Source organism: Oncorhynchus kisutch, linkage group LG14 (assembly GCF_002021735.2).
Source record: "Oncorhynchus kisutch isolate 150728-3 linkage group LG14, Okis_V2, whole genome shotgun sequence".
Lineage (NCBI taxonomy): Eukaryota > Metazoa > Chordata > Actinopteri > Salmoniformes > Salmonidae > Oncorhynchus > Oncorhynchus kisutch.
The window spans coordinates 68303339-68330731 of record NC_034187.2 but is presented as its reverse complement, the minus strand read 5'-3'; the positions used below and the strand labels follow the sequence as shown (position 1 = coordinate 68330731).

The 27393-nt window shown below is 41.3% G+C and overlaps 1 protein-coding gene across 2 annotated transcripts; it reads left to right on the top strand.

The window, feature by feature from the left end:
• The first annotated feature begins 32 nt into the window (after window positions 1–32).
• LOC109904669 (mannosyl-oligosaccharide 1,2-alpha-mannosidase IA) lies at window positions 33–27393 on the top strand. Of its 2 annotated transcripts, XM_020501851.2 has the most exons (12): window positions 34–795; window positions 2964–3060; window positions 3245–3360; window positions 3701–3781; window positions 5971–6065; window positions 11113–11236; window positions 11414–11507; window positions 11655–11770; window positions 12055–12274; window positions 23977–24149; window positions 26180–26295; window positions 26632–27393. In XM_020501851.2, exons 1-12 carry the CDS (start codon window positions 274–276, stop codon window positions 26768–26770), a joined length of 1893 nt encoding a protein of 630 aa, XP_020357440.1. In that variant the 5' UTR covers window positions 34–273; the 3' UTR covers window positions 26771–27393. The 2 variants fall into 2 exon arrangements, 1 of the variants encoding a protein (XP_020357440.1); XR_002257189.2 differs by lacking the exon at window positions 23977–24149 and having other exon boundaries at window positions 33–795.

The following is a 27393-nucleotide window of genomic DNA, read 5'->3' as shown; positions in this document are numbered from 1 at the left end:
TATTATGGCTAATCCTTATTGTGGCTAGCTTCACACAGGTACTGTACAGTGTATCACAATTCTAAACATGCTTGAGTGGACGAGACCTGATTAAGAATGGCTCGTGCGTTCATAAAATCGCCATACTCTGGGAAGATTTAACGTTGGAATTCTACTCAAACTAAATAAGTTAAATTATTTTATTTTTGTTGTAACGGCCACGAGGGAAAATGTAAGGAGACAACAATTGACTTTATCAACAATGTAGCTGTTGTGTTGGCAAACTGAGACGAGATGATTTCCAAAACGCTCGCAGGTAAAACTTCGTTCGTGGGGCTTCGTTTACCGCAGACATTTCTATTCTTACTGTTTCTCGGAAGTCTGGGATTTGGAGCTTTGTTCTTTTTGCCTGAAACATCTCGTTTGAAACGTATTTTTCAACATAATTCGGACAACTCGGCAGTTATCACCGATTCGATGAATGGACAAAGTGCACAGCCCAGCTCACCCATTGGGCTCATTGGAGCCGCTCGGTTCGATATTGGAGTGCTACGTATACAATCACAACTCTCATCTTCAAATGGAAAACAGACAAATAATAACAAGGAAAGTCAAGGAACAATTTCAATGGAACATACGTCTGAAGGTGACGCTGCCGACGACAAGGTGCATACAAGGGGCGTGGTGGTATCGATTCGGGCGCGCTCACCTGTGAGAGTGAAGTTGAGGAATTGTATGCTGAAACCGCCATATGGCGCAAATTATGGAAAACCTAGTGATCCTGAATCTCTGCAGCGTCGGGAGAAAGTCAAAGAGGTAAGAGGCGGTGGTGATAGGCCTATGCATTGCCATATGGTATCATAATAGGATAGGATAACGCTGTGTTACAGACAGGTTTATGTGGAGAAGGCAGGAGGATAATAATAGCTTGAGCAATCAATGTCTTTGAGCAAATAACTGTTAATGGCAACAACATGCTTGAGGCTGTAGGTCTACTCAATGATTAACACTTTTAAATTAATAAGGATCTATTGTGAATTTTATACTAAATAGCCTGGATTCTAGCACAGCCCCCAGACTGAAAACGATAAGGTGTCTCCTCACTGTTGCCCATGAGGGAATGCAGTTGGCATTTTTTGAAAAGCCAGACAAATTCATCAGCAGGCTGCAAATCTTCAGGTCAATAATGGTGCTGCATGGTAAGTGTATGTGGCTTGGCAGAGGTGGTGCAGGGGTCATAAAGCCTACTGTACAGATCTCTTGAGGTAATGCTGTTTGATTGGCAGGGCTGCTCCAGTTGTCCAGACACTGGGTCTCTGTCCCAAATGGTAACCTATTCCCTACATATTTCACTACTTTTGACCAGAGCCCTATGAGTAGTAGTGCACTATATAGGGGATAGGATGCCATTTAGAACGTACAGTGCACCTCCTTATTCTGGGGCACGGGTTCCTCCTGACTGTCAAACATGATGATTCTCCTGACTCCCAACAGTCACATCCGCTGTTCACCTTAGCCTTTACCTGACACTACTTATTACAAACATCTCCAAAGCCACAAACACACACACACACACACACACACACAGCAACTAGGGGGGTGAATATTCCCACACACAACGTACACTAGCTTCTTTCATTCAAACAGAGAATAGAGATATATTATTTACCCGTCAAACTATTTGCAAAGCCCATGACTGTAGAGCAACTGTAGACTGAGTGATCTATGTTGCTATTCAGCCACGATTCTCCTGAATGAAGCAGAAGCCTTTATTCTTTTGATCTGTTTTTCATAAATAGGGCTACTTACAGTCAAACAGAAGCTTTCTTTCATAGAAATAGAGGCCCAAAACTTCAGAAAGCTATTACAGTATCATATCAGTTAAGAGTTGTACTGCCAGATATTGGTCTAACTTGGGTTCTTGTTCATTTCTTGGCAAGGAGAATGTGACTTATCTTTGGCCTCATTTGGATATTCATTGTGAGGAAGTATAACATGACATTGACACGGCTGCAACAAAGCCAAGCAAGCTTAAATGTCAAACTAAAACCCCTTCAATTTTCATTCAAGATCTTTCTTTCTTCCTAATGTTCTGGTCAATGGATGCTCCGTGTCATTACCAAACCTCTGGAGGGGAAATAAGGCCGTCTGATACTTTATTGAAGGCAGATGATTCAGAGGTGCCAAAGATCCCATCCAGAATAGGTCATCTTGATTACAAAGGTCAACCCCAAGGCTTTACCGGTGAAATATCATGAATAGGCCAGTCTGTCTTCCTCACTGGTACTGCTGTTTTGATGAATAAAGCAACACATACTCTCCAAAGTTCATCTCTCCCTGCTCTCTCCACCTGTCTCACACATTGTCCTATCACCACAAAAGCCAGAGCCAGTGTCAACAGAACTACAGCCTTTTTCTTTTGTTCTCTTTTTCTTTCCCTCACACAGTTACTGACAGTTACCTCCAGATAACTGCTAATCTATGCCAAGAGGTAATAAGAAACAAACTGATATACCGGTACAGTTACTGCTTATTGCGACTCACTGTTGGTAGATTGTTGAAAAGGACTGCAGGCAGAGGAGTTGTTTCATGGAGTAGGTTATTAGCTCTTGAGATATAAACAGACCCCATGGTGAGAGAAGTTAGTTTGGCAAAATTAGATGCATATTCCGATAATATAATGTGAAAGCCATTCTATGCATTAACCTAGGCCACGTGAATAAGTAGGGTGAGGAGATGAATGGGTGTTGGTTGTTACTAATGTCACTGGGGGTTCCAGAGGGAGCCCTCGGATCACAGAAATGTGATTCTTTGAATGACTTCATCCTATTGCAATGATATCATTTCATGGACATTATGAAACCACTGCAATGAGCTGTTCAATTTTGATATTGAAGCTAATTAAAGGTTGTCATCTGTTTGTTATTCACTAAAACTAGTATACTTATTTCACTGAGATTCTACCACATGTATTTTTATTTCAGATGATGAAGTTCGCTTGGGACAACTATAAGCGCTACGCATGGGGGGAGAATGAGCTGCGACCACTCTCCAAGAATGGCAATGATGGCAGGACATTTGGTGAGTAAATGGCTCCCTGGACGTACTATATGGCATACCAGTACCCTGCTTCTGAACATGCTCTACCTACATGAAAGTTTACAAACTAATGTCTGCAGTTAATGTCTCTGCAGTGCAGTCCATAGCAGTTAATGTTTCTAGTCTGCAGTGCAGTCCATTGTGTGTTGGTGTGTTGGTGTCACAGGTGGGTTAAGAGGTGCCTCTATCGTGGACTCTCTTGATACCCTCTACATTATGGGGCTTGGTGAAGAGTACCAGGAGGCCAAGGAGTGGGTGGAGAACAACCTGAACTTCAATGTAGTAAGTGGGTCATTTTTCCCTTATTACAAATAATTAATGTTGTCAGTGGGGCTATACATAGGCCACTTTAAATCTAATCCAGCTGTTTAAATCTAATCCAGAACAGCGTGCAAGACACGCTAGGACGCTAGGGACGTCACTCTGAGAATGTTGGACCTGCATATCAATCATGGTTCAGGCAGGGAGATTATGCCCACTGAGAAGAAAATGAAAAACATCCTTAATTAAATAACCCTGGAACCAAACCTCCGACAGCCCGTCAGACACAATAGAAAGTATCCATCGTCTGTAATGAAAAGCAATCTCTCTTTCTTTCTTTCTTTCTTTCTTTCCCCCACAGGGTGGAGAGGCGTCTCTGTTTGAAGTGAATATCCGCTACGTGGGTGGCCTGCTGTCTGCCTACTACCTAACAGGAGAGGAGGTGAGATCCATCCATCATAGTTTATTCATCACATTTCTACATTGCTTAACAGCAGTATTACTCAGCTATAATGTCTCCCACCGTTATATGAGGCCTAAAGACATCTGTCATCCGGAAAACAGCTCTACATCCTCTTGCCTGATAATGTGGCCGTTCAAATAAATGACCTAGAATCAAAGAGAACCGCCATCACATCCTGGTTGATGTGTGCAGTTGTCAAAACGTATATATCCTATAATGCATCGATAATGGACAGATTAGAGAATTCCATCAATACCACACACACACCACTGAAATTATGTAGGTTGATTGAGTTCTGGAATTTATCCACAATCGAGGCATTCTTTTTCGGAACTAAGCAGGCTCTGTCGTAGAATGATTCCATTGCAGTTGATCCATTGTGGGGATGGTCAGTTATCACAGCTGGGAACAGGATCAAGAACCAGACTATGAAGTAATTAAGAATATCGTTTTATGGCTCAGTTGTGCCTTCTCTAATTAAACAGTGTCTTAAAATCTGGGGCTGTATGTATCAAGTGTCTCAGAGTAGGAGTGCTGATTTAGGATCAGTTTAGCCTTTTAGATCACAATGATTACGATAACATGGACATGGGGAACCTGATCCTAGAGCAGCACTCCTGCTCTGAGACATTTAACACATACAGCCCCAGGTATGACCGTTGGGAGGACATTCGACACCATGGACAACTCCCAACAGCCCGTTTTTCTCCTTGTATGGTGATCAATTACACTGGGTGATATTACAGTATATTTTCAGATTACCATGGCAACATGACTACCAGTATTACCTTCCTCTGCCAGAGCACTTTTCTTCACAAGGTTGTGCTCTCAGTTCTTGATGTGATTACAGGCTGTGCAATTTCAAGGACACTTGTTCAAGCCTTAAATAATTGTAAAGAGAGAGCTGGATTATTATCTTGATACAGTCTTTTCAGAAATGAAAGTAAACATAGCATACTCATCACAGTACCAGTTTCATTAAATCCTGCAGAGAGTTTTCTCTGACTTTTATATTGAGGGTTAATCAAGACTGCTTGTTTGTGGTTGCTGGCTGCTTTTTTTCTCAAACAGAGGCAGTCATTTGTTTTAAAAGAATGCACCATTTCAGATAGACGGAACACTGCTACAGGCCCACAGTGTCCCAAGCTCTTCTTTGACTCCAGCTTTGGCTTTACTTTGGTGAAATTCTTTCTTTTAGCTGCATGTCATGTTTTGTGAGTTTGTCTAGCTGTGCCTGTGGATTTATACATGTTGTGTATCATTAGATAATACTTATGTAGTCCACCTGGATATTAGAGCATGGTATGATACCAGTATTGAGATATTTGTTAGTATTGTGGTATGGAAACAAAACACAAAGAGGGATTTAATGTTGAAAACAAACATGATTATGTTGTCATCCAGAGTCACTTGTATTTATTTCTAAGCTATAGAACACAATATTTGACATAAAGCAGGTTTTAAAGGACCAAAGACATTTTATTTTTGCTATGTAAAAATGTGTGTAATACTGGTATTGTCGCAGCCCTGCTGGATACAACAAGGAGAGTCATTAGGCACCTTTCCATTGGGGACATGCAGGACAGGAAACGATAAATGGGACACCAACTTTGCCACAGCTGTTATTAACACTTCCTGAAAAGTGATACACTGACAATGTGGTTTCAGCATAGAAGAGCTTGAACTAGATGCAGTCTACAAAAGGTGAACTACAACGAAGACTACAACACTCCTCCCCTTTCCTTGTCCCTTGCCAAACCCCACCCGCAACCAGACAGACACTGAGAAGAGGGATAGAAGAGGGCATGAAGCCCTGAGCTGTCCCATAAAGTCACTCATCTACTACTTTAGATGAACTCAACTGAACCAAACTCAACTGAGCTGTCTCAACCAAACTGAACTGACTTAACTGAACTGACTTAACTGAACTGACTTAACTGAACTGACTTAACTGAACTGACTTAACTGAACTGACTTAACTGAACTGACTTAACTGAACTGACTGAACTGAACTGACTGAACTGAACTGACTGAACTGAACTGACTTAACTGAACTGACTTAACTGAACTGACTTAACTGAACTGACTTAACTGAACTGACTTAACTGAACTGATTTAACTGAACTGATTTAACTGGACTGAACTGAACAGCTCTCTTGTCTCTCCAGGTGTTTAAAAGGAAAGTGGTGGAGCTGGGGAAAAATCTGTTACCTGCCTTCAACACTCCCACAGGCATACCACATGGAGTTGTCAACCTGGCCGGGTGGGTAGCATTTCCTAGTTTGGTATACAATACCTCTTCTGCTGGAGCAGGGTAGTCTTCACTGAAGCAATAGACATAAACTGACACATTGTAGCTATGCTGTTGTAGGTAGTGTAATTCTTGGACTGTAAATAGATTGCAGGACTATATATCATGATCTAATTAGTTGCAGTGTGTCATCATGCATTACACTTGATGAACTCTGGATTTATCTAATCACGGTAATACTATTAAAACCACAGTGGAAAAGACATTTGGATCGGAGCGAGAGAGGAAATCCATCCTGTTCATTTTTACTCAAAACTCATTTTCACTGCAGAAGTGAGAGTCATTATGTTCAGTTTTGCCTGATGGCCCAGCTCTCCCTCCTAGTCCCTAGGGAAAGTAAGTGTGAAGTCAGTGAGAAGTATGAAGCAATCTGCCATGGCCATTCGAGGGAGGGTAAGCTAAGCTGGTGCTCCTGGCAGCCTGTCAGCTTCCCTCTCCCCAGCTGTCAGTCAAAGGCGTATCTGGGATCGATGTGTCAGGTGTCTGGGAATGACAGAGGCTCAGAGTGGAGGAAGATCAACATCCCCCTCCTCCAGATCTAAATATAGAATATTATGGAAGGGAATGAGGAACAGGTTTGGGTCGAAGAGAAAGACTAACAGGTCAGGATCTGCTCCTAATCTATCGCAGAATAGACTCTTGTCATCATGATTATTCTCCAGGTTCTTTTATCAGAAAGACAAAATAATATTTCAGACATGAACTGTGCTGTTTGCTGACAACTGGACTAAAAGAAGGATATCCAAGACACAACTATAGATTGTCTCAGCCTATAATGGTAATTCTATCCAATCAACGCTTTTCTGTCACAACAAGTACTTATCCGCCTAGCCAATCAAGGCTTGTCACAGTTAGAAATGATTATTCTGTGTGATCGAAGCTGGTTAGAGCTTACCGCATATAATTCTGTCTGACTACAGCTACCTCCAATAAACACTGAAATAAAAAGCCTGTGAAATTACAAATTTTAGGGCAAGACACTGATATTTCCACCATGTGCATTAGAGAGCATGATAGCCAGCACCTTTGCAGAAGAGCAGAGAAAATTATACATTAGTACATAAATATTACGTAGCCAATTTCAGTTGGATGTAAGTTATTCAGCTAACCATGGTGCGAATTACGGGGGAGTCGGGGGCTCAGCTCCCCTGAATGAGATGTTAAATCCCCTAAATGCAACAAAAGTCCCAACTTTAGGGAGGGTCTCGAAATAATGTCAATTTGACATGTTTCCTATTTGTTTAGAATGCAGTTGTAAATACATTGGAATATTTTATTTTCATATTTACCAATGAAATGAATACCCCCCACCTATCTGTCATGGTTTAGAAAATGTATTTCTATGTGGCGGTGCTGTCCATCCAGTAGTGCTGAATTTCGACCTCCTTTATGTGTAGATGTTCCTTTGTACTTCCTCATTTTCGACATTTGTTTGCCATGCGACTTTGTTAAAAATAGCCTTTATTTCAATGCATTTGATTTATCCGTTGATTTATCATTGTTTGCTTTTGTCGGTCAGCTGTTTGGAGCGCTCGTTGTTTTGTTTTTCAGATGCGCGAGGGTACTGGTGATCTCTGCGTCGGAAGTAACAGACCATTTTATTTAGCTTCATTATGTTCTATCAATATTTGTTTTCTTTCCTTGATCAGATGATGATGATGATGATGATGGTCAACAATATCACGAGACAACTAGCTCACAGCTAGACACCAATGCACATCCAATCCATCCAACAATTATACGTTAATGACAGTAGGCCTATAGTTGACTATTTCGCTTAGAAGCATTCGATTTTGCAATGGCATAGCCTTACATTATTCTGGATTTGTGTGCTCATGAGAACTGTTTTCACAGCGAAACATCATGAAATATTACGTAGGCATAGTTACACTTACAGTGCATTTTCAGAGATCTCCAAGATCAATGATTCGTACAGGTTTTAGGTTCAATGTTCTAATTCAATTGTTAAATGCTTAACAATGATAAATAACACTGTCATAAATGTAATTAATGTAAGGAAAAAAAGGTAGTGTTTTATGTCACATGATCTGTGAGGTCTCCAAAGCATTAACTCATGAATTATGGACAACTCATGAACTATGTTTAGATTCAAGTAACTTATTATTTTGAATGTAGGCTATTCTGCGTGTGTTGATGTCTTTAAAATTGCCTTGGCTGAGAGGGTCGGCTATCAGCATTGGTGTAGTCCTAGTGGAGAGTAAAAGCAAGTAAATGCCATTTAACCACCTTTTAAAAAAATATATATATATATTTATATATATACATTTTTTAATAATGCATTGAAAGTATAGGGAGAGTTACTTTTTTTTTTACCGCGACCAACAATCAGTTTACCCACCATTATTTTTACCGCTACATCACTGGCTACCAGTAGGCCTACATATACAGTGGGGCAAAAAAGTATTTAGTCAGCCACCAATTGTGCAAGTTCTCCCACTTAAAAATATGAGAGAGGCCTGTAATTTTCATCATAGGTACACTTCAACTATGACAGACAAAATGAGGGGGGAAAATCCAGAAAATCACATTGTAGGATTTTTAATGAATTTATTTGCAAATTATGGTGGAAAGTAAGTATTTGGTCACCTACAAACAAGCAAGATTTCTGGCTCTCACAGACCTGTAACTTCTTCTTTAAGATGCTCCTCTGTCCTCCACTCGTTACCTGTATTAATGGCACCTGTTTGAACTTGTTATCAGTATAAAAGACACCTGTCCACAACCTCAAACAGTCACACTCCAAACTCCACTATGGCCAAGACCAAAGAGCTGTCAAAGGACACCAGAAACAAAATTGTAGACCTGCACCAAACTGGGAAGACTGAATCTGCAATAGGTAAGCAGCTTGGTTTGAAGAAATCAACTGTGGGAGCAATTATTAGGAAATGGAAGACATACAAGACCACTGATAATCTCCCTCGATCTGGGGCTCCACGCAAGATCTCACCCCGTGGGGTCAAAATGATCACAAGAACGGTGAGCAAAAATCCCAGAACCACACGGGGGGACCTAGTGAATGACCTGCAGAGAGCTGGGACCAAAGTAACAAAGCCTACCATCAGTAACACACTACGCCGCCAGGGCCTCAAATCCTGCAGTGCCAGACTTGTCCCCCTGCTTAAGCCAGTACATGTCCAGGCCCGTCTGAAGTTTGCTAGAGAGCATTTGGATGATCCAGAAGAAGATTGGGAGAAGGTCAAATGTTCAGATGAAACCAAAATAGAACTTTTTGGTAAACTCAACTCGTTGTGTTTGGAGGACAAAAAATGCTGAGTTGCATCCAAAGAACACCATACCTACTGTGAAGCATGGGGGTGGAAACATCATGCTTTGGGGCTGTTTTTCTGCAAAGGGACCAGGACGACTGATCCGTGTAAAGGAAAGAATGAATGGGGCCATGTATCGTGAGATTTTGAGTGAAAACCTCCTTCCATCAGCAAGGGCATTGAAGATGAAACGTGGCTGGGTCTTTCAGCATGACAATGATCCCAAACACACCGCCCGGGCAACGAAGGAGTGGCTTCGTAAGAAGCATTTCAAGGTCCTGGAGTGGCCTAGCCAGTCTCCTGATCTCAACCCCATAGAAAATCTTTGGAGGGAGTTGAAAGTCTGTGTTGCCCAGCAACAGCCCCAAAACATCACTGCTCTAGAGGAGATCTGCATGGAGGAATGGGCCAACAGCAACAGTGTGTGAACCTTGTGAAGACTTAACAGAAAACGTTTGACCTCTGTCATTGCCAACAACGGGTATATAACAAAGTATTGAGAAACTTTTGTTATTGACCAAATACTTACTTTCCACCATAATTTGCAAATAAATTCATAAAAAAATCCTACAATGTGATTTTTCTGATTTTTTTTTTTAAATATTATTTTTTCTCATTTTGTCTGTCATAGTTGAAGTGTACCTATGATGAAAATTACAGGCCTCTCTCATATTTTTAAGTGGGAGAACTTGCACAATTGGTGGCTGACTAAATACTTTTTTGCCCCACTGTATTTGAGGTTCATGGTAATACACATTGTAGCCTAGTCTAGTAAGTTGACAGTGTGTGTTAGGGTGAGCATCTCGTTTTTCCCAGGACAGTTTCAGCCCCATTTCAGGTGTCCCAACTACAAAAAAATATAAATTTGTCAGCAAGACACATCAATTAATTTAGGCCTAATCAATGGCAATCACTGAATGACATTAGACACACTTTTTGGTGTTTTGTAACAGATGTCTATTTCCATTCATCAAATGCCATGCAGTTTGAATTCTGGAATTATTTTGTAGTAGACAAACATGCCTACCTTTTTGAAGTGATTTGTTTGACAGTCAGATGAAAATATCATGACTGGTTGTGTTCATGCCACATTAAAAGGAAATTCATTTTTACCATTTAAATGACCTCTTTATTATTAGGCCTATATATAAAAAATACACAGACCCCTGGATGTCAAGTTGTAATTCAGCTAACCGAACAATATTAGCAACTTCACCCTCACATTTCAACAAATGTAGAACTTGCAAATTGGTAGGATCATTGTGTTCATAAAATTCTGAATGTGCCCAATATATAATTTATGTGTTATTGCTGGTACAACTTCTAGAATACAGTAGGCAGGTTTCAAATGTTACATTTCTCTTGCCTGGCTACCCAAACACTACGCCGTGCCCACAGACTTCTCCGGAATGGTTCTGGATCTGAGTACCTCCCCGACGCTTCACCGAATGTGAACAAGTTCGGGGTTGTCTGATTGGTCCAGAAACAGAATGGGTTGGGCTAGAGCCAAAACACACGTGGGCGGTTTGAATAATCGTAATTGGCTTTGATACTCTGATTGGTTGGAGACGATTCAATCGCTCCACGTCACCACAAACGACTTCAATGATGGCTGTCTCAGACTAAAGTATGTAGCAAACGACAAAGCAGCAGAAGAATTTAGTGTGAGTTGTCAGGCTAGCATTTCTCTCTCATGTCTGTTCCTGTTTTAGTGATTCCAGGAGGTGGTCCGGAGGGGATTTGGGGAGGAGCAGTGTTCTAGCAGAGTTTGGAACCCTGCATCTGGAGTTTGTTCATCTGTCAGAACTCACCAATGATCCCATTTATACCGAGAAGGTGAGTGCTGTAACTCCACAAGCCTCACATATAATGCTTTTGTTTTCAAGTCTTTAAAATCAGATGTAATGTGAAAATAACACGTACTTAGAAAGAATACCCCATATTGAGCTCAACTGTTAAATAAATGAACTTGTTTTTTGTCTCTCTCGCCCTCTTACTTCTCTACACCCTCAGGTTATGAATATTAGGAAACACCTGAACCAGCTGGACAAGCCACGTGGCCTCTACCCAAACGCTCTCAACCCAGTCAGTGGGAATTGGGAACAGCGTAAGTCACCATCTGACTATTGAGTGACTGCAGTCCTTCATTAAACTAAGAGGAATACATTGTTCTTTGATGTTATTGTCCTGTCTGCGAACAGCCACTTGTGTTACATGGCATGGCAGATCATGCGTTATTGCTTATCTTTTTCAGATTATGTCTCCATTGGGGCCCTTGGTGACAGTTTCTACGAGTATCTAATAAAATCCTACCTGATGTCAGACAGGACAGATGAAGTTGCTAAAAGAATGTACTATGCTGCACTGGAGGTACACATACCAGTCTATGGCCAGTCAATGGTTGCATGCTATGCCATATAATGCTATAACAGCAGAAAAGCAATAGGTGAAGCGTGAGAACAAGAACAGAACCATAGAACAGAGCAGGAAAAGAGAAGAGAGATCGCGAAAAGAGGCAAAGACATTTGATGAAAAATATATATATATATATGTTTTACTAATATCAATTTCTGAAAATGGATATATCGCGTTTTGGAATGAAACTCTTCACATGTTGTTTACTAATGATACCCATCTACTGTACACTGCTTTAGGCCATAGAGAATAACCTAGTCCAGAGGTCTCCTGGGGGGCTGATCTACGTGGCTGAGTGGAGAGGGGGTATCCTGGATCACAGGATGGGTCACCTGGCCTGCTTCTCTGGAGGGATGATCGGGATCGGGGCTGAACACGGCAGTCCAGAGACCAGGCAGCACCAACTGGACCTGGCTGCTAACATCACCCATACCTGCCACGAGTCCTACAGGCGTACACGTAGGAACACATCTATCTATATATATACTCAAAACACAGTTCAAAGCCCAATCAAATGCCTTACAGTGTGTTGTAATTGACATGCTGTCATGGCATATTCACAATTCATTAGTTGAAGTCTTAACAGTTTTTACTATAGGGCCCCACAAAGAGGATGGATTCAAAATAAATCGCCATTAGTTAATGCTTTTTTAATCAAGGTTTTTCTATTTGGCTTTTCAGTATTTTACAGGCGAAGGGCGAAAACAAAAAAACAATCCTCTACCACTCTCAGTCCTATGCTCCAACAAAGCCCCACCCCCAACCAGATATGGCATTACATCATTAGTTATTGCTTGACAGGTTTAATAGTTAGTCACCTGTAAAGGTGTTAACAGTAAGAATCCACTAAAAGGATGGACTAATGATGAATTACTATTAGTTAATACTTAACAAGCTTTCAGAAATAGCATGATCAATAACAAAACAATAACATTGTCACATCTCTTACATAACATTTAAATAGCATTACACATTTTTTTTCAATTTCATTGCCTTAGATATTTACCTGACAATTAAGTCATATGGGAACTTAAGTACGAAGTTAGGGGTTTGAGAAAATGTTTGAGGGACATTCATATTGCCATTGTATGTGAAAAGGTGTCACCCTGATCTCTGAAGGCCTGTGTAGGTGTCACCCTGATCTCTCTGAAGGCCTGTGTAGGTGTCACTCTGATCTCTCTGAAGGCCTGTGTAGGTGTCACGCTGTATGTCGTCATACTCATCAGGGTCTGCGAAGATGTTGTCAAGGGTTTCATAAATAGAGGCTCTGGTCCTCACACTCACATCTGACCGCACTAACTCCTCTGACATCACTTCCTATTCTAACATCACTTCCTTCTCTGACATCACTTCCTGCTTCTCCTCTTCAGTGTACAGTAGATGAGCACTGAAGCTTTAGCAGCCAGGGCAGTGCCCACCACAGCCAGTACAGAAAGCTAAACAGACACTGTGAAGACACACCTATGTTAATGTCCAAGAGGGTAGAGTTCTGAGCTCATATCTTGTTCTCAGCCATACAGTAGTACTGGATCATGTCTCCCAGACTGACACTTATGTACTGTTCTCTTCCTTCTCCTGTCTGTACGACTTCAGTCCCATTGCTCATGTACCACGTTTAAGACTTCACTGGTGGGTTGGCATCACTGCTGCAGGTCAGAGTCACGGACTGCCCTCCTCTATTTTACCACTGACTGACACTGAAGTGTTTTTGGGGCCATATTTCACAATAAGTGAAATTCTCAAAGCCTCTTACAATAGAGAAGTAGCTGCCTGAATGCCCTTTTCTGACTGCCTGTAGAAACGTGACCTTGGACTAAGTAACTAAAGTTTGGACAGGAAGTCTTGCAGAAGGAGATCAGGACTGATTCTCCCTCCTTTGCAGTGGGAGGAGTAACTTTTACTTGTATGTTTGTAACAGACAGATGGATGGATCACGGTATGACGTACCGTACCCCCTTGCTTTTTAAACGGGAATTTGTTCTCTTTCTCCTTGTTACCATGGTGCTCTTCCCGATCCGGGAAGTCCAAATATTTGAAAACCATTTTTGACCATATTGTGTGATGGTTTGAATGCTGGGATAATTTTATATTTTTATTTTACCTTTATTTAACTAGGCAAGTCAGTTAAGAACAAATTCTTATTTTCAATGACGGCCTAGGAACAGTGGGTTAACTGCCTGTTCAGGGGCAGAACGACAGATTTGTACCTTGTCAGCTCGGGGATATGAACTTGCAACCTTTCGGTTACTAGTCCAACGCTCTAACCACTAGGCTACCCTGCTGCCCCATAATGCGTAATTGCAAGGGATTTTGACAGGTATCCCAATGAAGGCGCAGATGGTCTTGTGTTTATTACATCCCAGCAGTTACCAAGGAGACATGCAGGAGAGTGAAGATCCTCACATCCTTTTACGGCACAGGAGTAACCGCCTGCTTCCTCACTGCGGACTGGGTCTAGGTAAAGGCTGATGTTCAGGGTTTGGTAAATGTTGCCCATTCTTGTACCAGATGTATCTGGCTTATAGAAGATTCCCCCAAATGTCATGAAGCCACTCAAAACGTCTGTAATACCCTTTCGTCATCTGTGAAGTCTTCGGGAATGGTCTTGTCCTTACATTTCTTATTGCTGCCATTGTTAAACCAGACTAAGTCACCTGTCCGCAAAAAGTCAGCATCGGGGTAATTGTAGTTCATGTTCACTGACGAACCCTCTTAAGGCACAAACTTTCTTCTCATTGCAAATCACTGCATCTACATTCGACAGACTGGCTATAAAGAGGAACAGTCCTGCAAACATGCTTCTTGCCAAAGTGACGGGCATCAGTTAGAATGTGAAAGGGAGATCCTCCGATACCTACCAATTTACTGGCAGTGCAGTTGAACAAAGTGTTAGTTTGAGATTGTGTCCTAATACCTAATGGAAGCCAAGCTTCAGTTTCTGATACAGATCTGATTTCCTGTTAACCTGTGTATATCAAGATGCATAACTCACAGGGTGGACATTGAGGCTATAATGAGTTATATATTCATAGGTCCACATAAAAATCAATGTACAGTGCATTCAAATCAAACTTTATTTGCCACATGTGCCGAATACAACAGGTTTAAACTTTACCGTGAAATGCTTACTTACAAGCCCTTAACCAACAGTGCAGTTCAAGAAGAAGAAAATATTTACCAAGTAGACTAAAATAAAAAAGTAATAATAAAAAGTAACACAATAAGAATAACAATAACAAGGCTATATACTGTACAGGTGGCACCAGTACCGAGTCAGTGTGCAGGGGTACAGGCTAGTTGAGGAAATCTGTACATGTAGGTGGGGGGGCAAAGTGACTGCATAGGTAAGAAACAAGCAGGGAGTAGCAGCAGTGTACACAAGGGAAGGGGGGAGGGTCAATGTAAATTGTCCAGTGGTGATTTTTATGAATTGTTCAGCATTCTAATGGCTTTGGGGTAGAAGCTGTTGAGGATCCTTTTGGTCCATGCGCTCTGGGACCGGAGTGCTTGGGTGACTGGAGTCTCTGACAATTTTATGGGCTTTCCTCTGACACAGCCTATTATATAGGTCCTGGATGGCAGGAAGTTTGGCCCCAGTGATGTACTGGGCCATTCGTACTACCCTCTGTAGAGCCTTACGGTCAGATGCCGAGCAGTTGCCATACCAGGCTTTGATGCAACCGGTCAGGATGCTCTCGGTGGTGCAGGGGGCCCATGCCAAATCTTTTCAGTCTCCTGAGGGGGAAAAAGTTTTGTTGTGCCCTCTTTACGACTGTCTTGGTATGTTTGGACCATGATAGATCATTGGTGATGTGGACACCAAGGAACATGAAACTCTCAACCTGCTCCACTACAGCCTCATCGATGTTAAACAACTTCTTTGGGATTGGGGCAGCATTTTCACTTTTGGATGAAAAGTGTGCCCAGAGTAAACTGCCTCCTACTCAGTCCCAGATGTTAATATATGCATATTATTATTAGTATTGGATAGAAAACACTCTGAAGTTTCTAAAACTGTTTGAATGATGTCTGTGAGTATAACAGAACTCATATGGCAGGCAAAAACTCAAGAAAAGGTCCAAACAGTGGGAAATCTAAGTGGTAAATCTAAGATTTGTAGTTTTTGAACTCAGCCCCTATCAAATACACAGTGGGATATGGGTCATTTTGCACTTCCTAAGGCTTCCACTAGATGTCAACCATCTTTAGAATGTTATTTTATGGCTTCTACTGTGAAGGGGTCCGAATGAGAAGGGATTGAGTCAGAGGTCTGGCAGCAGCCTCGATCTCAGTCACGTGCATTCACATGAGAGGTAGCTCTCGTTCCATTGCTTTTCTACAGACAATGGAATTCTCCGGTTGGAACATTATTGAACATTTATGATAAAAACATCCTAAAGATTGATTCTATACGTAGTTTGATATGTTTCTACGACCAGTAATATAACTTTTTTAACTTTTCGTCCGACGTTCGGATGGACCTGAACGCGTGTTTGGATTTGTTTACCAAACACCCTAAAAAAAAGAAGCAATTTGGACATAAATTATTAACTTTATCGAACAAATCAAACATTTTATTGTGGAACTGGGATTCGTGAGAGTGCATTTTGATGAAGATCATCAAAGATAAGTGAATATTTATAATGCTATTTCTGACTAATGTTGACTGCGCAACATGGCGGATATTTATTTTGGCTGGTTTGGGCTCTGAGCTCCGTACTCAGGTTATTGCATGGTATGCTTTTTCTGTAAAGTTTAAAAAAAAATCTGACACAGTGGTTGCATTAACTTTTTATGGCTGCAGAGGCAGTATTGAGTAGCTTGGATGAAAAGGTGCCCATTGTAAACGGCCAGCTCCTCAGTCTCAGTTGCTAATATATGCATATTATTATTAGTATTGGATAGAAAACACTCTAACGTTTCCAAAACGGTCAAAATATTATCTGTGAGTATAACAGTACTGATATTGCAGGTGAAACCCTGAGGAAAATCAAAACAGGAAGTGGCTTCTATTTTGAGAACTCCATGTTCCAGAGCCTCCCTTTGCTGGATTTAAAGGGATATTGAACCATATTCCTTTTCCTATCGCTTCCTCAAGGTGTCAACAGTCTTCAGACATAGTTTCAGGCTTTTATTTTGAAAAATTAGCCAGAACGATAACACTGCGTCAAGTGGTCACATGAGTTTTGCTCGCGCAACAGAATTTGGATAGCTATTGCTTTTCCCTCTCCTACTGTGAAAGACATTTGCGGTTGATATATTATCGATTATATATTTTAAAAACAACCTGAGGATTGATTATAAAAAACGTTTGACATGTTTCTGTGGACATTATGGAAACTATTTGGAATTTGTCTGCGTTGTCGTGACCGCTCTTTCCTGTGGATTTCTGAACATAACGCGACAAACAAACGGAGGTATTTTGGATATAAAAATCATCTTTATGGAACAAACGGAACATTTTGTTGTGTAACTGGGAGTCTCGTGAGTGAAAACATCCGAAGATCATCAAAGGTAAACGATTAATTTGATTGCTTTTCTGATTTTCGTGACCGAGCTACCTGATGCTAAGTGTACTTAATGTTTATGATGCGATCAATAAACTTACACAAACGCTTGGATTGCTTTCGCTGTAAAGCATCATTTCAAAATCTGACACGACAGGTAGATTAACAAAAGGCTAAGCAGTGTTTTCCTATATTGCACTTGTGATTTCATGAATAGAAATATTTATAGTAATATTTATTTTATGTAGCGCTATGCTATTCAGCGGTTGTTGATGACACTTATCCCGATATCGGGATTGCAGCCATAACAAGTTAAGGAGAAATGTATCTAAAGTTCCATGCATAACACTTGAATTTTCATCAACATTGAAAATTTGTGTTTCTGTGAATTGATGTGGCTCTCTGCAAAATCACTGCATGTTTTGGAACTACTGAACATAACACGCCAATGTAAAATGAGATTTTTGGATATAAATATGCACTTTATAGAACAAAACATGCATGTATTGTGTAACATGAAGTCCTATGAGTGTCATCTGATGAAGATCATCAGGTTAGTGATTCATTTTATCTCTATTTGTACTTTTTGTGACTCCTCTCTTTGGATGGAAAAATTGATGGGTCTTTCTGTGACTTGGTGGTGACCTAACATAATCGTTTGTGGAGCTTTCGCTGTAAAGAATTTTTGAAATCAGTCACTGTGGCTGGATTAACGAGAATTGTATCTTTAAAATGGTGCCTAGTACTTGAATGTTTGAGAAATTTGATTTATGAGATTTCTGTTGATTTGTATTTGGCACCCTGCAATTTCATTGGCTGTTTCACAGCCAGTCCTAGACAGGTTTCCTGTAGTCCACGATCAGGTCTTTGTCTTGCTCATATTGAGGGAGAGGTTGTTGTCCTGGCACCACACTGCCAGTTCTCTGACCTCTTCCCTATGGGCCGTCTCATCGTTGTCGGTGATCAGGCCTACCACTGTTGTGTCGTCAGCAAACTTAATGGTGGTGTTGGAGTCGTGTTTGGCCACGCAGTTGTGGGTGAACAGGGAATACAGTAGGGGACTAAAGTACACACCCCAAAGGGGCCCCGGTATTAGCGTGTCAGATGTGTTGTTGCTTACTCTTACCACCTGGGTGCGGCCCGTCAAAGTCCAGGATCCAGTTGCAGAGGGAGGTGTTTAATCCCAGAGTCTTTAGCTTAGTGATGAGCTTCGTGGGCACTATGGTGTTGAACGCTGAGCTGTTGTCAATGAACAGCATTCTCACATAGGTGTTCATTTTGTCCAGGTGAGAAAAGGTGGTGTGGAGTGAGTTTGAGATTGCGTCATCTATGGATCTGTTGGGGCGGTATGCGAATTGGAGTTGGTCTAGGGTGTCCGGGAGGATACTGTTGATGTGAGCCATGACCAGCCTTTCGAAGCACTTCATGCCTACCGCCGTGAGTGTCACGGGGCGGTAATCATTTAGGCAGGTTACCTTTGCTTCCTTGGGCAGAGTGACTATGGTGGCCTGCTTGAAACATGTAGGTATTACAGACTCGGTCCGGGAGAGGTTGAAAATGTCAGTGTAGACACTTGACAGTTGGTCTGCGCATGCTTTGAGTACACGTCCTGGTAATCCGTCTGGCCCAGTGGCTTTGTGAATGTTCACCTGTTTAAAGTTTTTTTTCACATCGGCTACCGAGAGCGTTATCACACAGTCATCCAGAACAGCTGGTGCTCTGGTGCATATACTTCAGTGTTGCTTGCCTGGAAGCGAGCATAAAAGGCATTTATCTCGTTTGGTAGGCTCGCGTAGCTGGGCAGCTCGCACCTGGGTTTCCCTTTGTAGTCTGTAATAGTTTTCAAGCCCTACCACATTGTACGAGCGTCAGAGCCGGTGTAGTAGGATTCAATCTTAATCCTGTATTGACGCTTTGCTTGTTTGATGGTTCGTCTGAGGGCATAGCGGGATTTCTTATAAGTGTCCAGATTAGTCTCCCTTTCCTTGCCTGTATTCCATGGCTTCTGGTTGGGATATGTACGTTCAGTCACTGTGGGGATGACATCATCGATGCACTTATTGATGAAGCCGATGACTGAGGTGGTGTGTTCCTAAATGCCATTAGATGAATCCCGGAACATATTCCAGTCTGTGCTAGCAAAACAGTCATGTAGTGTTGCATCTGCGTCATCTGACCACTTCCGTATTGAGTGAGTCACTGGTACTCCCTGCTTTAGTTTTTGCTTGTAAACAGGAATCGGGAGGATAGAATTGTGGTTAGATTTGCCAAATGAAGGGTGGGGGAGATCTTTGTATGCATCTGTGTGTGGAGTAAAGTTGGGCTAGGATTTTGTTTTCCCTGGTTACACGTGACATGCTGGTAAAAATGTGTTAAAAAAGATTTTAAGTTTGCCTGCATTAAAGTCCCCAGCCACTAAGAGCGCCGCTTCTGGGTGAGCATTTTCTTCTTTGATTATGGCCTGATAGAGTTGGTTGAGAGCTGGCTTCGCTTTGTGGTGGTAAATAGACGGCTACGAATAATACAGATGAGAACTCTCTTGGTAGATAGTGTGGTAAGGTACTCTACCTCAGGCGAGCAATACCTCGAGACTTCTTTAATTCTTGATACTACCCATCCCGCATGCGGGAGCGTAACGTAGCCTCAAACTAACTTCAACATAAATGCGTGAAAAGACGTCACAATGCTGTAGACACCTTGGGGAATACGTAGAAAACGTAAGCTCATTCGTAGCTCATTCACAGCCATATAAGGAGTCATTGGCATGAGGCGGTTTCAAAAAATGCGGCACTTCCTGATTGGATTTTTATCTGGGTTTCGCGTGTAACATCAGTTCTGTTGCACTCACAGACAATATCTTTGCAGTTTTGGAATCCAAAGCTGTCAATTATATGCATAGTCGAGCATCTTGTCGTGACAAAATATCCCGTTTAAAACGGGAACGTTTTTTATCCAAAAATGAAAATACTGCCCCCTAGTTATAAAAGGTTAATATTAGACATCGCGCACCAGCTGTTATTGACAAAAAGACACACACCCCCACCCCTCGTCTTACCAGAGGTAGCGTCTCTGTTCTGCCCGTGCATGGAAAATCCCGCCAGCTCTATATTGTCTTTTTCTTCGTTCAGTTACGTCTTGGTGAAACATATGTCACTGTTTTTAATGTCCTCTTGGTAGGATAATCTTATTTTTTTTACTTATTTTTTTACCATTATTTAACTAGGCAAGTCAGTTAAGAACAAATTCTTATTTTCAATGACAGCCTAGGAACAGTGGGTTAACTGCCTGTTCAGGCAGTTAACCCAACCTTCCGGTTACTAGTCCAACGCTCTAACCACTAGGCTACCCTGCCGCCCCTAATAGTAGGTCATCAATTACATTTTCTAATGATTGCATGTTAGCAAGGAGAATGGAAGGCATTGGGAGTTTACTCGCTTGCCTCCGGCTTCTCAGAAAGATCCCCGATTTGCTTCCCCTTTTCCTGCGTCTTTTCTTCACATAAAAGGCATGGATCTGGGCCTGTTCCATTGAAAGCAGGACATCCTTCTCGTCAGACTCATTAAAGGAAAAAGTTTCTTCCAGTCTGTGTTGAGTAATCGCTTTTCTGATGTCCAGAAGTTATTTTTGGTCATAAGCAACGGTAGCAGCAACATTATGTACACAATAAGTAAAAAAAAAAAAAAAGTTACACAAAAGGCACAAAAACAAAAAATTGCACAATTGGTTTGGAGAATGTAAAATGTCAGCCATGTTCTTCGGCTTTTTCCACATTTTGTTACGTTACAGCCTTATTCTGAAATGGATTAAATCGTTTTCCCCCCTCAAATCTATACAATACCCCATAATGATAAAGCAAAAAAGTTTTTTTCTCAATTTCTGCTAATTTCTTTTAAAAAACAACAACTGAAATATCACATTTACAAAAGTATTCAGACCCTTTACTCAGTACTTTGTTGAAGCACCTTTGGCAGTGATTACAGCCTCGTCTTCTTGGGTATGACGCTACAAGCTTGGCACACCAGTATTTGTGGATATTCTCCCATACTTCTCTGCAAATCCTCTCAAGCTCTTTCAGTTTGGATGGGGAGCGTCACTGCACAGCTATTTTCAGGTCTCTTCAGAGATGTTAGATCGGGTTCATGTCCTGGCTCTGGCTGGGCCACTTAAGGACATTGAGACTTGTCCCGAAGCCACTCCAGCGTTGTCTTGGCTGTGTGCTTAGGGTCGTTGTCCTGTTGGAAGGTGAACCTTTGCCCCAGTCTGATAACCTGCTTCAGAGGGCTCAGGATTTCATCAAGAATCTCTCTGTACTTTGCTCCGTTCATCTTTCCCTCGACCCTGACTAGTCTCCCAGTCCCTGCCACTGAAAAACATCCCCACAGCTTGATGCTGCCACCACCATGCTTGAGGATTAATATAAATAGAATGCACCTGAGCTCAATTTCAAGTCTCATAGCAAAGTTTTATTTTTTTATAAATCTGAAAAGAAATCTAAAACTCTGTTTTCACTTTGTCGTTATGGGGTATTTTGTGTAGATTGATGAGGAATTTTTTTTAAATCAATTTTAGAATATAGATGTATTGTAACAAAATGTGGAAAAAGTCAAGTGGTCTGAATACTTTCCAAATGCACTGTATACAGTACCAGTCAAAAGTTTGGACACACCTACTCAGTCTAGGGTTTTTCTTTATTTTCCGATTTTCTACATTGTAGAATAATTGTAAAGACATCAAAACTATGAAATAACATATGGAATCATGTTGTAACTAAAGTGTTAAACAAATCAAAATATATTTTATATTTGAGATTCTTCAAAGTAGTTACCCTTTGCCTTGATGACAGTTTTGCACACTCTTGGCATTCTTTCAACCACCTTCATGAGGTAGTCACCTGGAATGCATTTCAATGAAAGGTTTGCCTTGTTAAAAGATCGTTTGTGGAATTGCTTTCCTTCTTAATGCGTTTGAGCAAATCAGTTGTGTTGTGACAAGGTAGGGGTGGATTACAGAAGATAGCCCTATTTGGTAAAATACCAAGTCCATATTATGGCAAGAACAACTCAAGTAAGCAAAGCGAAACGACAGTCCATCATTACATTAAGACATGAAGGTCAGTCAATCCGGAAAATGTCAAGAACTTTGAAAGTTTCTTCAAGTGCAGTCGCAAAAACAATCAAGCGCTATGATGAATCTGGATCACATGAGAACCGCCACAGGAAAAGAAGAGCCAGAGTTACCTCTGCTGCAGAGGATAAGTTCATTAGAGTTAACTGCACCTCAGATTGCAGCTCAAATAAATGCTTCACAGAGTTCAAGTAACAGACACACCTCAACTGTTCAAGAAGACTGCGTGAATCAGGCCTTCATGGTCAAATTTCTGCAAAGAAACCACTACTAAAGGACACCAATAATAAGAAGAGACTTGCTTGGACCAAGAAACACAAGCAATGGACATTAGACTGGTGAAAATCTGTCCTTTGTTCTGATGAGTCCAGGTGTGAGATTTTTGGTTCCAGACACCGTGTCTTTGTGAGACGCTGAGTAGGTGAAAGGATGATCTCTGCATGTGTGGTTCCAACCGTGAAGCATGGAGGAGGAGGTGTGATGGTGTGGGAGTGCTTTGCTGGTGACACTGTCAGTGATTTATTTAGAATTCAAGGCACACTTAGCTAGCATGGCAACCACAGCATTCGACAGTGATACGACATCCCATATGGTTTGCGCTAAGTTCAACTATCATTTGTTTTTCAACGGGACAATGACTCAAAACACACCTCCAGACTGTGTAAGGGCTATTTGACCAAGGAGAGTGATGGAGTGCTGCATCAGATGACCTGGCCTCCACAATCACCCGAACTCAACCCTATTGTGATGGTTTGGGATTAGTTGGAGGAAAAAGCAGCCAACAAGTGCTCAACATATGTGGGAACTCTTTCAAGAATGTTGGAAAAGCATTCCTCGTGAAGATGGTTGAGAGTGCCAACGCTGTGCAAAGCTGTCATCAAGGCAAAGGGAGGTTACTTTGAAGAATATACAGTATGTTTTGATTTGTATAACACCTTTTTGGTTACTACATGATTCCATATGTGTTATTTCATAGCTTTGATGTCTTTTTATAGTACAATGTAGAAAATAGTCCAAATAAAACTCCTTTTAATGAGTAGGTGTGTCCAAACTTTTGACTGGTATTGTGTTTACAGATATGCATATGGGTAGCCTATAGACATCCAGGGACATCTAGTGTAGAAGTATATTTATATAAGAATAAAGTATTATAAGAGCATATGCAAGTAGTTGCAGGGAATAAAGTTAACCTGTAAGATTGTAGGGTGTGATCTAGCTGTAACGCTCCCTTCTCTAGGTACATAATGCCCAGGGATTGAACCCCGGTCTCAATCCCTGAGTTTAGCACCTTGGCAGAAACAATTGTATTCATACAGCTTTCTCTCTAGTATGATTATTCTCCAGCATATTACATAATTATGCACAATAATAAAATATTAAATATGCACAATACAAAAAATATTAAATATGCACAATATGACAAATATGAAATATATGCATATCCAGTGTTTCCTCAACAGGTGCTGGAGATCAAACAATACGTTTAGCATAATGCATTGTCCATTCTAATCCAACCTAAAAATCCAACAGCCACTAAGCTGGGCCCAGAGGTGTTCCGGTTTGATGATGGAGCGGAGGCCACAGCACCCAGAGTAAACGAAAGGCATTACATCCTGAGGCCAGAGGTCGTGGAGAGCTACATGTACATGTGGAGACTGACCCATGACCCCAAGTACAGAGAGTGGGGCTGGGAGGCTCTGGAGGTGAGGCCATACATTTACAGTGCCTTCTGGAACGTATTCAGGGAGTAGTATATAGCGTTGTACGAGATCTTCAGTTTCTTGGCCATTTCTCGCATGGAATAGCCTTCATTTCTCAGAATAGAATGGACTGACGAGTTTCAGAAGAAATGTCTTTGTTTCTGGCCATTCTGAGCCTGTAATTGAACCCACAAATGATGATGCTCCAGATACTCAACTAGTGTAAAGAAGGACAGTTTTATTGCTTCTTTATCAGCACAACAGCTTTCAGCTGTGATAACATAAGTGCAAAAGGGTTTTCTAATGATCAATTAGCCTTTTAAAATGATATACTTTGATTAACTAACACAATGTGCTTTTGGAACACAGGAGTGATGGTTGCTGATAATGAGCCTTGGTATGCCTATTTAGATATTCCATTAAAATTCAGTCGTTTCCAGCTACAGTAGTCATTTACAACATTAACAATGTCTACACTGTATTTCTGATTTTATGGACAAAAACATTAGCTTTTTCTTTCAAAAACAAGGCCATTTCTAAGTGACCCCAAACTTTTGAACTTTAGTGTAAGTGTTCAGACCCTTTACTCAGTACTTTGTTATAGCACTTTTGGCAGCGATTACAGCCTTGTGTCTTCTTGGGTATGACGCTACAAGCTTGACACAACTGTATTTGGGGAGATTCTCCCGTTCTTCTCTGCAGATCCTCTTAAGCTCTGTCAAGTTTGATGGTGAGCGTTGCTGCACAGCTATTTTCAGGTCTCTCCAGAGATGTTCGATTGGGTTCAAGTGCGGCCTCTGGCTGGGCCACTCAAGGACATTCAGAGACTTGTCTCGAAGCCACTTCTGCGTTATTTTCACTGTGTGCTTATGGTTGTTGTCCTGTTGGAAAGTGAACCTTCGCCCCAGTCTGAGGTTGTGAGTGCTCTGGAGCAGGTTTTCATCAAGGATCTCTCTGTACTTTGCTCTGTTCATCTTTCCCTCGATCCTGACTAGTCTCCCAGTCCCTGCCGCTGAAAAACATCCCCACTGCATGATGCTGCCACAACCATGCTTCACCGTAGGGATGGTGCCAGGTTTCCTCCAGACGTGACGCTTGGCATTCAGGCCAAAGAGTTCAATCTTGCTTTCGTCAGACCAGAGAACCTTGTTTTTCATGGTCTGAGAGTCTTTAGGTGCCTTTTGGCAAACTCCAAGCAGGCTGTCATGTGCCTTTTGCTGAGGAGTGGCTTCCTTCTGGCCACCGATTGCTCAGCTTGGCCGAGCGGCCAGCTAAAGGAAGAGTCTTGGTGGTTCAAAACTTCTTCCATTTAAGAATCATGGAGGCCACTGTGTTCTTAGGGACCTTCAGTGCTGCAGAAATGCTTTGGTACCCTTCTCCAGATCTGTGCCTCGACACAATCCTGTCTCGGCGCTCTACGGACAATTCCTACGACGTCATGGCTTGGTTTTTGCTCTGACTTGTACTGTCAACTGTGGGACCTTATATAGACAGGTGTGTGCCTTTCCAAATCATGTCCAATCAATTGAATTTGCCACAGGTGGACTCCAATGAAGTTGTAGAAGCATCTCAAGGATGATCAATGGAAACAGGTTGCACCTGAGCTCAATTTCGAGTCTCATAGCAAAGGGTCTGAATACTTATGTAAATAAGGTATTTCTGTTGTTTATTTGTAAAACATTTGCAAAAAATCTAAAAATCTGTTTTCGCTTTGTCATTATGGGATATTGTGTGTAGATTGCTGAGGAAATTTTATTTTTAATCCAATTTAGAATAAGGCTGTAACATAAAATATGGGAAAAGTCAAAGGGTCTGAATACTTTCCGAAGGCACTGTATAGCAATGATAAATACATTACAATAAATTGACCTATGATCCTGTGATATTTTTATTCTCAGCCCATTTTGATAGTGTAGTCCTATGTGTGATTTACCCTAAAATAACCTAACCATAAAACCATCTACATGTAAAATGGAAATGTTGGTCTGATTTTTACGGTTAGTTGAAGATGGGATTGTACTTTTATTTTACAGGCTCTGGAGCAACACTGTCGACTTGCCACAGGGTTCTCTGGTATCATTGATGTCTACGGCCATATAATCCAACACGACAACTTACAGCAGAGTTTCTTTCTGGCAGAAACACTCAAGTGAGTGAAGGAAAAGATACAAGCATCACGTGTGTTATCTTTGTCATTTCTCTGTGTTTTTCATTAGCAATAACCATAACATAACACTATTGAACAGAGTTTGTCATCTGTCTGTTTTTACTTTGTCCCTGTCTATATATCTCATCTTAATTGTGTTTTCCTGTCCTCCCTTCTCTATCTTTGTATTTTCTCTGCGCTTTACACTAGCAATAACCATAACATAACGCTATTGTACATTTATTGTATGGAGTTTGTAATATGTGTCAGTGTTTGCTTCCTTTTGTACCTAATTTTAATAGTGTTTTCTTCTCCTTCTCTTTCTCTGGTGTGTTACAGGTATCTGTACCTGCTGTTCTCTGACGATGATCTCCTGCCTCTGAAGGACTGGGTGTTTAACACAGAAGCACACCCTCTACCTGTCATCCCCAGGAACTGCTCTCAGGAGAGAGGACACAGACCCAATTGGACTCATTGACAGGCTTATAGGGCTCCTTTGAAATGGATCATATATGATGTATGTTCATGGTCGGGCTTAGCTCCAGTGTTTGGCCCAAACATTTTGCCTTTATGTTTTCATCTGAGGCCTGGCCTCAAAAAGCCCTAAGAAATTATTGGGGGCCCCCTTTCTGGCCCTAGTCACTTTGATTAAACTGCAGGAGATGGATGGTCAGTGAGACACATATCTCTGTGGATACTGTTGAACTGATTTTGTCTTCACTGTGAAAGCTGTTGTTGTTTCTGTGAATCATCAGAAACCAACAATGAGTATATATATCTACTTCTTTGCCTCTGTGAGGGAAATTCCCACATCACAGGGAATGAGCTGAACATCAGCTGTCTGAGTGTCAATATTTATTTGTGATACGTCCATTGTGCATTAAATCTGTCTGCTATGATAAAAAAATATTGTTTTTTCAGTGTAGGATTTTCTGTCCATGCCAGTTAATTTTATTATCAGATAATTTCACTATTTTTAAGTCACTCTGGAAAGTGTCTGGTAAAGGACTAAAATGTAAATATTTCTGATGGATTTCAGCACTTCTCTAACTCACGAAGCAAAACACTCCTCATTGATAAATTTTTATCCTGAACACGATC

Coding starts and splice junctions, on each gene's coding strand:
- LOC109904669 (XM_020501851.2), top strand. CDS start 274: ATGATTTCCAAAACGCTCGCAGGTAAAACTTCGTTCGTGGGGCTTCGT. Junction 796..2,963: donor GTCGGGAGAAAGTCAAAGAG/GTAAGAGGCGGT, acceptor TTTTTATTTCAG/ATGATGAAGTTCGCTTGGGA. Junction 11,508..11,654: donor CAGTGGGAATTGGGAACAGC/GTAAGTCACCAT, acceptor TATCTTTTTCAG/ATTATGTCTCCATTGGGGCC.